Genomic DNA, 10,877 nt, shown 5'->3' with positions numbered 1-10,877 from the left:
TGAAAAATGAAGTGCAATAATCTCCTTAGTGTTTGTTCTACAGCTTGAGTGAGGTGGAAGGAATGCTATACCAAATGCTTTGTACTGTAATTTGTTGGGCTAGGAGAGAGGGAGTTAATTTGTACATAATTTACCATATAAATTACCTATTCCTCTTCCAAAACTCTTCATTACTTTTTGAACCTCCTGAAACTGAATATTAAGACTGAAAACTAAGCAAAACTCCCAGTCCACCAATATAATACAATAAGGCTGAGGGCTCCAGTTTCCCAGTATCGCAGCTGCTGCATTCCTGAAGATGTGTGTATACTGCCACTGCAAGTGAATGTAGTAGTAAATGTCTTGCTAGTTTGTGCACAAACTAGAGAACATGTATGGAAAATTCTATGATGGCCTTCTTTTTCTAGACAATAAAAACATCAGACATATTTTTAGAAAAAAACATCTAAGGAATTTCAGTTCAGTTCTGTGGGCTAACATGTTTCAAATTTCAGATCTATATCTATATCTATCTATATATATATTGTGTGTATCAGTATATGCATTTCTTTAAAGTTATCTCTGGAACATTTTAGTTATTTATTTAAACTATTTTATACCTTCCATCACTGTACCATATTTAAGGCCACAGTACACTGCAACCCTTAGTATCTTAACTGCCCATTACAGAGAACTCACCAATGCAATGGGAAGAAAAGATATTTCTTTTTAGACCCACTTATGTAGAATTTCAAGGCTCTGCCAGGTGGATATACTAATAATTTTACGGTCACTAATAATGTTACTATTTTATCATGTACAAAATAAAACAATGATCTAAAGGCAAAGAGATGATCTGAAAGTTCTTGTATCTTTTACTGCCACCAAGTGGATCTTCATCCCAAACAAGCTGTGATTTCTGTAAAGAAAAAGACCAACCTTAGTTTCAAATGATATTCTGTGCCTTGACAATGTATTGGGAAAATAATCACATCTCTTGTTTGTGTTGTTTTTGTTATGCATACTGTTATTTACTGAGTAAGCTGAATTGTCTTTAATTTGTTACTTAGGGTATAGATTTTCAGCTTCAATTCAGAATTCTATATACATAAATATTCACAAACCTGTAGAGGTTTGCACATGGATTAAAACTGCATTAAGCTGTGACTATGTACACTCACACATTAATGCTCAAAATAGCTTGATTTGGCAAGACATTTCTTTATAGCTGGTGCTCATGTATCAAAGTGGTGCTGCCTCCCGACACTGGTGTTGCCTGAGTAGGCATGAAGTTTGCAAGAGGAATAACTTTGACTGGGTCCTCACTGGCACAAAGTCTGTCACAGGTGTTGTAGAACTGAGGCCTAGGTCCTCCTTGGCCTTTCTCTGTATCATCCTTGGGAAGGTGCCTTCCGAGGGTGTGCCTTCCTTCTGGTATAGCTCCTCGTCCCCATCCTTGCTGGAAACCAAATGCTGGCAGAGGAGGATTGGATTGCTGGTACTGGGTCAATGAAGGTGGCATCCAACAATTGTCAGAATGACCAAGGATGAGACATTCCTGTGTGCAGGTTTCAGAAGCTTCAGCAAGAGCTTTTTGGAGATTTACCTCAATTGCTTTAAAAGAGAGAGAGAGAAGAAGACGAAGATTAGAAAACACTTTAAAATATCCTTATGAGACCTTTAGCCTACAAAATGCTTCTTGAACCTCAAAATATATACGCATATATAAGTCTAGAAATGTTAGTCAAAAAAAAAATCAACCAACAAAACCCCCAACAAGTATAGTACCTTAACTCTTATCAAAAAAGAGTCTGAGTAGACTGGCAAAAGGCAAAAGCTCAGTCAGTCCCCAAAGAACCTGAAAGAAGCACCAGCCCCTCTACTCTCAGCCACAGCACTGTTTTTGGCCTTTTTTGAGTGCTGCTGGCTGGGGAAATGGTGGCGGCGGCAGCAGTAGTGGTACCAGCTCCTTGGCACATTCCCTCCAAAGAGAGTCAAGAGAGGACACATGTACATGTTCTTATCTCCATCTATGCTTGGTCACTTTCCCCACATATCACACAGCCACCATTTGCTGTAGTTCCCTACTCATTCATCCAGCCTTAAGTATGTGCACAAACAGTTATGTCTGCTGGAATTTTGTAGACTCTTTGGCATCATTTTCCTTTGCTTCATCCTTTGCATGGTTTGTTACATGTCCCTACGTTTTACCCCCAGCTTATCCACACGTCATATCAAAATCCATAATTTTGGCTTTCAGACCTCTCCTTGACTTACCGTACACATAAGGTTGACATACATAAGTATATAAGGTAGGCACATATGCTGATAACCATTCTGAACTCCAGGGCTACCAAGTCTACCTCGATGTGTCTTGTGGACTAGCATTTGTGCTTTATCACCATCTCTCCCACAACCAGGCCAACTTGGCAAAGTTTTGCCTGATGATGTACAAAACCTTGGGCAATCTCATAATGAATGAGGAGGTAGGGATCCTTAAAGGGAATATATTTGACAACCAGTTTCAGAATTCTGCCTACACTTTAAAACATCTTTTCCTATTCAATTGCACTCTCTGCCACTACTTTTCTTTCCCCAATGTACTAAATAAGGGTAATTGGAAGCATTATTCAGTATCAGTAAGGTCTCCCCTTGATACTGTGATGAATGTGGGCAGTAACAAATGGGACCAATGGAAGCCATGGAAATATAGTTTCCATGGTCCCCAGAATGCATCTGAGAGCTTGCAGGTGCATCCAGGGTTTCACAGGAGCCATAGGAAATGAAATTATCAGGAATAGGATAAAGCTAATATGACAGAGCCAATCCAGTCAGTTAAGGGCACCCTGCAATTTAGGGCACTCCCTACAGAATAATTAAATTGACGTGGTTTAATTCTAAATCAGAAGAGGGATAGGCCACCCATTATCAACTTACACTTCCTTACTACTTTGAACAAAGTGTGTGTGTCTATATATCAGGCAACAACTTATTTTCATCCCTCATCTTTAGCACCTTTTGCTGTGATCTGAATGCTCATTTGGATTAAAGACAAAGAGGTGTTTCCTGCTTTATAGGCACATGATCCTGTCTTAAACTGATGCTAGAGCTAACATTGTAAATTTCATACAAAGTACAGATTTAATAATGGATGTATTCTCTCCCTCTCCCTCTCACACACAGAGCATGTCAATATACCCAATAAATAATCACAAACACAGAGAAAACATCAAGAAATTTATTCAGCAAGGATCTGAGTGGAAGAAATTGCAATGTGGGAAGGAAAGATATGATCCTAACTGCCTCCTACAGTAGGCAAAAGCTTTGATGCTGTGCAGACTTTGGTCCCCTATACTATTGGCTACAGTAAGATTTAGACAGCCTTGCAATTGCAGTGAATAAGTCCAGGGGAAAACAATCCTAGAGCAGAACAAGTATATTTCTAAAATAATTTATAAAGGTAAGCTATTTCACATTCAAATTACAATTCTATGTATACACATGCCGACACACACACATCCATGAGAGCTATTCAATTAGAGAAGACCCATTAAAATTAAATCAATAGGATTTGCATACTTTTTGACTTTCCATTCAGTGGACCTGCTCTAGTTCAGGACATCAGTTAGATGTGGGCCTGTATGCTATCATCAGTGCTGGATGTCTGTTATGGAATTGGAAAGTCCGTCATAAGCTGACAAGGAATTCCTTTCTGCAGCCTTCTCCCCACAAGCTTTCAAAAACCTGCTGCAGGGGGGCTGGAAAATATTTTGAAGCCAATTTCAGGTCATTAGAGATCTAATATCTGTATATCTTATACTAATATATAATTCATTTGTGTAGCTCACTATTAGAACATGTCATAATTATGGTCACTTAAGGGTAAATGACCTCTCTGTCTTACCTGAAATTTAGATTCATTTCTAGGTTTGCAATGCTGCCGACTGATTTAGGTCCAAACCAGACTGCAGAAATAATTCTGTTTAGGACAGGTTTAACTGCCCTGGCTCATTGCTAGGGAATCCTGGGGACTGTAGTTTATTGTGGCACCAGTACTCTATGAAAGAGGCGGCTAAATGTCTCACAAAACTACAGTTCCCAGAATTTCCTAGCATTGACCCAGGGTAGTTGAAGTGGTCTCAGACTGGGCTATTTCAGCAGTGTGTTTTGGACCTTAGATGCTTTTAAAAGAAGATTAGCAAAAACAGTAGAGGATCAGGCTGTCAACATAATCATGATGCCTGAGTATAATTTTCATAGCAGATCCTTTGAGTGGGAGAATGCCTTTAAGCCTTCTATACTCATTTTCCTTTCAGTGGGGAAATAGGATCCTGGTTATTAAGTAAGATACAAAAAGTCTCTTAGGCTTTCATGTTGCAAACTAACGGAGGTTACTGAGGTTAAATGATCCCTATATTTTTTATCTTTTTTGAAATTGCCTAATGAGTGGATGCCAAGGAAAGAAGAATGTACTTTAAACTGTCAAGGACATTTCGATGGGAATGCTTGGTACAGAGAGAAAAGGAGGGGCAGTCTTGGGAACAGAAATGTTTTAGTTTAAAGATGAATGATGAGTGAACACACAAAAATGTTTGAATATGCTTTTAACATACTCTGTAACTGAAATTGCCTCATTTCTGACAATACTGTTATGCTGTGAACAACTTTAATTTTACGGGGTGTTGTCTTTGGTTCCAAAAGCTTAAACAATCATTTAAAATTAAAGTTTATTGATCTTTTCATATTAAATAGTTCTTTCTTCTGGTTCTTAGAATCATAGGATCATAGAGTTGGAAGAGACCACAATGGCCATCCAGTCCAACCCCTGTCATGCAGGAACTCTCAATCAAAGCATACCTGACAGATGGCCATCAAGCCGTCTTCCCACACCTCTTCACTATTTTCTTAGATTTTGCTTCAAATTTACTTTTACTTTTAACAGTAGTAACAGTTTTATTTTGCAAATCTACCTGTTCGGTCATTTGTTTAACCTCATTTGGTGGAGCTGCCTTCAAGATCCCCTCACTTATCAGAAGGCAAATTACTCCTATATTGGCCTTTATGGTGCCTATTATATTACTCTGGTCTTTTGGAATGGTATATCTATCTTGAATGGTATATATATCGTGTGTGTGTGTGTGTACTCTATGTATGTGTATGTTTGCTCTGATTCTATTTCGCTTAAATTTTCCTGAGCATTCTGAGATTCTGCCTCCAAAGCTATTAATTGCTTTATAATTTCTTCTCTACGATCTTGTGAATCCACTATTATTTTTCTCTCCTTCCTTAACAGTTCGTCTAATAGGGGAAGGTCCTCAAAGTAAGCTATGGGCTCTTATCATGACTTAGATGAGTATTCATTATTTCAGGGTATAGCTTTTCATTCTCCTTCTCTGCTTTCGGGTTGCGGTCCAATACTTTCACCTTATTTAGGGTAGTTATAGCAGTCGGTGACTTGTCCATGCCAGTTCCTAGGATGGTACTGTCTAAATTTGCCTTTGGCTGGACCTCATTCTCATCTTTCACTATGCCAGTAACATGTTTTACTTCCTTCCTTCTCTTTCTTTCATTAGTCCCAGCTATCTTTTCCCTTTTACTGCCAGACGTTGTTACATAAGACCACATTGAGTGGTTTCCTGTACTTACTATGTTCCTGTTAGAATTAATATTACCATGCTTTTTCTGACTTCTAGTAAAAACCATTTTGATAGCCTATTACAGTATCTAATACAACCATGTGATACAGGTAATAATGAATTACACAACCGAGTAATACAGTCCTTTAACCTTTCTTGAATGTACAGTATAAGCCTATTAATTATAAAGGCTGGTTAAAACCAAACTGTAAAATTGTTTCCAATCTATTGCTAGTCTGGAATCATAAAATTAAAACTAAAGTAAAATCGCTAGGCAAGAGAATAACACCCAAAGGATATTATTCTTATTATTGATTTTTTTTAATGGTAAAAAGTAAAATAAGATTAGCTACAACAATTTTATATCAACACTGTTGATAGGACACAGTGGTCTAGGTAAAGGAGATACATCACAGGCCACAAGAAGCACACTGTCCTCCTGTAGTGCTTCATTTCCAGCATTTGCTACAAGGATCAGCTGCCTTGTTTTGCCTATTGGTAGGACATGTTTTTATGCATGTAAAAAGCATAATTATTTGACCAAGAGTCACCTGTTTTGTCCGCCTTGATATCTCTCATTTGAATGTCATAAAGAACATGTGCTATGAGAGTATGCAAGTACTGAACATTTGTTGTATTTATTTATTTTGTATTTTTAAAATGTTTTATTGACGTAGACTACTTTGAATTTGTGGATGTCCATTTGCAAACAAATAAATACATATATACACAATTATTTTTTAACGGGAAAAAGAAAGACCTGCTGTGCTCTTAAAAATGCTATTATTTTGCTTGTTTGTTTAATGCAGTAGTTGCTTAATGGAGTTAGAGCTTAACAAAAGCCAGTCCAGAGGCTGTCATGCACTTCTGGAAGGGTGCCATCCAACCTTCCATTTCAAACACTTTTGTTTCATCATAAAGCAAACAATAATTAGCACAGAATTAAGCAAATTGCTATAATTATGTCATTGCCGTTCTACTTTTCATATTTTCCAACACAGTACATACATGAATGTGAGGTTGGCAGTGCCAGCACCATTCTTTCAACAGCCAGAAGTGTCTCTCAGTTGCTGAAGCGTTGCTTATTAAACAGGTCCAGTAGCACACGGCAGTGTTATCTGCTCTGCAGGAACTTGTTTAAGCGATTCTTATGACAAGCTTAAGCTGTTCATGTCAGCAAACAGCTAATAAGAAATGCACTAGTTTCTTGCTAGAGGTTGTACTTCCATCTGTGCAGGAAGTGGGATCTAATGCGAGGAAATTATGGCTTGGAATTACTCTGGTGGCCTGAAGTAGCCACTTGGGTAGAATAATTTAACAGTTTTTAGCTATGTAAGAAACTGAAAATGACAGTGAAAATGAAGAACAAAGTAGAAGACATCTGTTAGTATAAGTTGAGTTGCTTTAATGAGGTTAGTACCAAGCTACTTTTATGTTGAGCCCCCAAAATGATGGCGGTTATAATATGCTTTACCTCCCCCACCCCCGGTATAATAATCGAATACCTTTGGGAGCAGATTGCCATGAATATTTTAATTTCTCCATATAAGCATAATATAAATTTGAGGGAAAATAAGGCCATGATTAAAAGTTCCAAAACTTTACAGCTTTATAGTCCTAGGTCCTAGTAGAGCACACATTAGTAGTTGATAGGTTTCTTTTAACTTTTAGGCTGTTATAAAGAGCTTATTCTTATATAAAAAAAATTGGGGCAAGTGAACTAGTTTACATTATGGATAAAGGAAACCTTTGCTTCCAAATTTATGTTCAGTTAATGTATTCTCCACACATTATCACCATAACGGTGGAGGAGCCAGTTAAATTATCCTAGAAATAGCATGAGAGCAGGTTCCCTAGAGCTATTACTGCTAATTCCCCGTGGCAATAACTTGAAAAACATTTCTTTCCCCTTGAATCCTTAAACATTTTAAACCAAAAATTGTAATGAATGGTTTCATATTATTATCCAGAAGAATCCGATGCATACCCCAAACCCTAGTGTCAGAATGTAGCACATTGTGCTAGATTTGAGGTATAGATAACAATGGCTTTGATTAAATATTTCATTAGCTGCCTCACTTTTGAACTGTTCCTTCTTTAAACATTGATAGGGCCTTTCTTTTATTTAAAATGTCTTATCCAATGGCAGCGCAATGGCTCTGGATACAAACTGAGATTATTTTAACACAAATGGCTGAACCTCTCCCACCCACCCACCCCAAAATGTTTAACCAATCAAATGTTTTAAAAGGGCAGTTTTAAGCAATTTGTTCAGTAACTAAAACATGTAAGAGTAATTTGTATTCTTGCAACAAAAGTTATTGTGGTGTTGGGTTTTTGGTGGTTTTTTTTGGCATAGTGATTGCTTTATTGTTTGTTTCTTTTAACCTGGATTCTAATTTTTTTAACTACTGTATTATTATTTGCACTTCATGGTCTATGACAATATCTGCATTGGTCTTGTTGTTACAGAGAGAATGGAGCTTCTCTGTCCTCTCCTTCCAATTATGTAGTTGATTTAATTTCTATAATGGCCATCATGTGATGTCCATGTATACAGTAGCCTTTTTGGCCTGAAGGATGTGTTAGTAATGAACTGTTGGCTTCATATATTCAGCCAGTTGCTATCACACTTCATTCCTTGATCCCCAGCCAAATTCTCCAAGAATTTTTGTTCTTCCCTGTTTCCTACTTTTGTATCCCAATTGCCTATGAATAACAAGGCTTATTTGAGTATGTGATCAATTTCCTCCTGGACTCCTGCACAGTGTTTCAACTTCTTTCCCTTTTCTCCCTCTGTAATTGTAGCATAAATTTGCATTATCTGACTCAAAATGTCAAATTTCTGTTCATTTTAGTTTGCTCACCCCAAGATTGCAATGTTTATACATTACATGTCTTCTTTTACGGTGCCTAGCTTCCCATAATTCAAGCTTCTCACAGTCCGTGTCCCTATATATGTTGTGGATACAGCAATAAAATGTATATGAAACCAGTAAACCTGTTTCCATATTTGTTTCATTTAATCAATCTTCTATGATCTGTAAGGTCTCTAGCACTGTCCATATAGATCAAGGCTTGCACTGAAATGGCCAGTGGTCTCACTAAAGTACTTTGTCCAGCAAACACTGCAGGCCATCCAAGAAGATCAGGAGTGTTTACAATGAATGCTACCACAAGTGACATATGGTAGCACACCCTGACTACTTTCATCCAGTTAATGTGAACTGACCACTGGAATTTACCACCTTCAGAAAGAGGGTGCCGCACAAAATTTCCAGGGATTAGCATGCAGCCACTCTCATCCTATGCTACTTCTCATGAGGCTTGAGTATCCCCCAGGTCATGTGGATTCCCCTCTCACCAACAGCTCAGAGAATGCCATCTTCATTACTTATACATTCTGGATGTATCCCACTCCTTCCTATCATGGATTCCTGCAACTATCAATTAATGGCAATGGTCTGGGTACTTTTTCCTTTCCTTTCTTGTCTCCCTACTTGAGCTTGACTAGGTTGAGATTGAACCAACTTGGAGAAGATGTCTGTACTTGAGGGAACCAGTCAGCCTTTTTCTTTGGGCCATCTGTTGCTCTGTCTGTGGGCAGTGATGGAAAAAATTTGTGGAGATTCCTCCTATCTGTAAGCCAGAATACACCTTTATGATAAGTAATGAAATAACCGGAATGATTTCACGAGGTCATTACAAATATATCAATAGTCACAAGCAAAGCATTGCATACAGTCACACATCAAAATGTTAATGTGAACTGACCACTGGACATTTAAAATGACTGTGTGTGTGTGTGTGTGTGTGTGTGTAGACACTAAGTCCAAGTCCAGATAAAACTCCAAATTCTTTCCATGACCAGTATGGCAACCAAGAAGTCTGCAGAAAGGTCCCAGATAAAGGTCTGTTCATGCTTCTGCCAGCCTAATCCTCCCTACCTTTGCTCTCTGAAAGCCAGTGCATTTATGCTAATCAATCTTTCTGCTCCACTGACTCTTAAATGGATATCAGCCACTGAAACTAATCTCATGTCAGTTCAGACTGTCAGTCTACTTAAGTATTGTCTTCACTGATTGACAGTCACTTTCCAGGATCTCAAGCATCACCGCATCTTGGTTATTTGGTTTTTCAAACATGGGATGGCAGGGGAGGAATTTAGGACCTTCTGCAAGCAGAACAAAATTGAAGGGAGGGAGAATTTGAAGACAAGGGGATCCCCTTGCAGTTGCCAAGACAGAGAAGGACAAAGGAAAGATGAAGTTAAGCATCCAGCAAGAATGATTGATCCTTTCATCTAGGCACCTCCTTCCTGGGAAATGACACTTTTGTTGAGATCCTGTATTGCACTGGCAACGCACAAAGCTCCATTAGGTGTAGCGCCTCCTTTCCTTGTATTCAACCTACCTGTTTGCAGGGTGTCCCTCTTCCATGGCCAGTTAGTAAGCTGGGGTATGACAGGGAGAGGAGCAGGGCATCCAGAAGAAGTTGGCTATATTCTGTCTGGGCTGTGGCTGACTAAGAACACAGCTGCTGAGACACCACCTTACAGCTTCCCCCAGTCTCCCCAACCATTAAATGAATTAATACCACCTTCTGTAATCACCCCCAAAATTTCCCATATCAGCAGAAGGATTCTGGCTATAATTTCTAGGATTTCAGCATATCAGTAGAGGACACAACTCATTAGAAAAGAGGATAATACTGAGTAAATTTGAACACAACAGAAAAAGAGGAAAGACCACAATACAGGCAAATTGACTCATTCAAGGAAAACACAGCCCTTAGTTTGCAAGACTTGAGCAGTCAGGTCCAGGCAGTAGTCACCAGCAATTCACAGAATCATGAAATCATAGAGTTCGAATATACCACAAGGGCCATGCAGTCCAACTCCTTTCTGCAATTTACGAATACACAAAGAACTTCAAAGAGATGGCCATCCAGCCTCTGATTAAAAACAGAAGAAGAATCCACATAAGGAGAATCCACCACACTCCAAGGAAGCACATTCTACTGCCAAACAGCTCTTACTGTCAGGAAGTTCTTTCTAAGGTTTAGGTGGAATCTCTTTTCCTGTAGTTTGAGTCCATTGCTCTGGGTCCAATCCTGTGGAGCAGCAGAAAACAAGCTTGCTCCATCCTCAATAGGACATCCCTTCAAATATTTAAAGCAGGGCTCTTAATTTTTTCTTCTCCAGGCTGAACATACCCTATTCCTTAAGTCATTGCTCATAGGGCACAGTTTCCAGACCCTTCA

The 10,877-nt window shown here is 38.6% G+C and overlaps 1 protein-coding gene across 2 annotated transcripts in view; it reads right to left on the bottom strand.

Annotated features, from left to right (window-relative positions):
• Positions 1 to 356: 356 nt before the first annotated feature.
• PCDH11X (protocadherin 11 X-linked) overlaps positions 357 to 10,877 on the bottom strand; it is a 553,290-nt gene continuing 542,769 nt past the window's right edge. Inside the window, exons 7-8 of one of the 2 annotated variants that reach the window (XM_042480332.1) lie at positions 1,161 to 1,593; positions 357 to 898 (exon numbers count right to left, since the gene is read on the bottom strand). In XM_042480332.1, coding sequence (XP_042336266.1) covers positions 1,202 to 1,593 — 392 coding nt within the window. In that variant the 3' untranslated portion in view covers positions 357 to 898; positions 1,161 to 1,201. Of the gene's footprint in view, positions 1,594 to 10,877 lie in introns of both variants that reach the window. The other variant, XM_042480331.1, reaches the window with a different exon arrangement.

This window comes from Sceloporus undulatus, chromosome 7 (assembly GCF_019175285.1).
Source record: "Sceloporus undulatus isolate JIND9_A2432 ecotype Alabama chromosome 7, SceUnd_v1.1, whole genome shotgun sequence".
Taxonomy (NCBI): domain Eukaryota; kingdom Metazoa; phylum Chordata; class Lepidosauria; order Squamata; family Phrynosomatidae; genus Sceloporus; species Sceloporus undulatus.
Note: the sequence above shows the minus strand (reverse complement) of the source record. Positions and strands in the feature narration are given on the sequence as shown.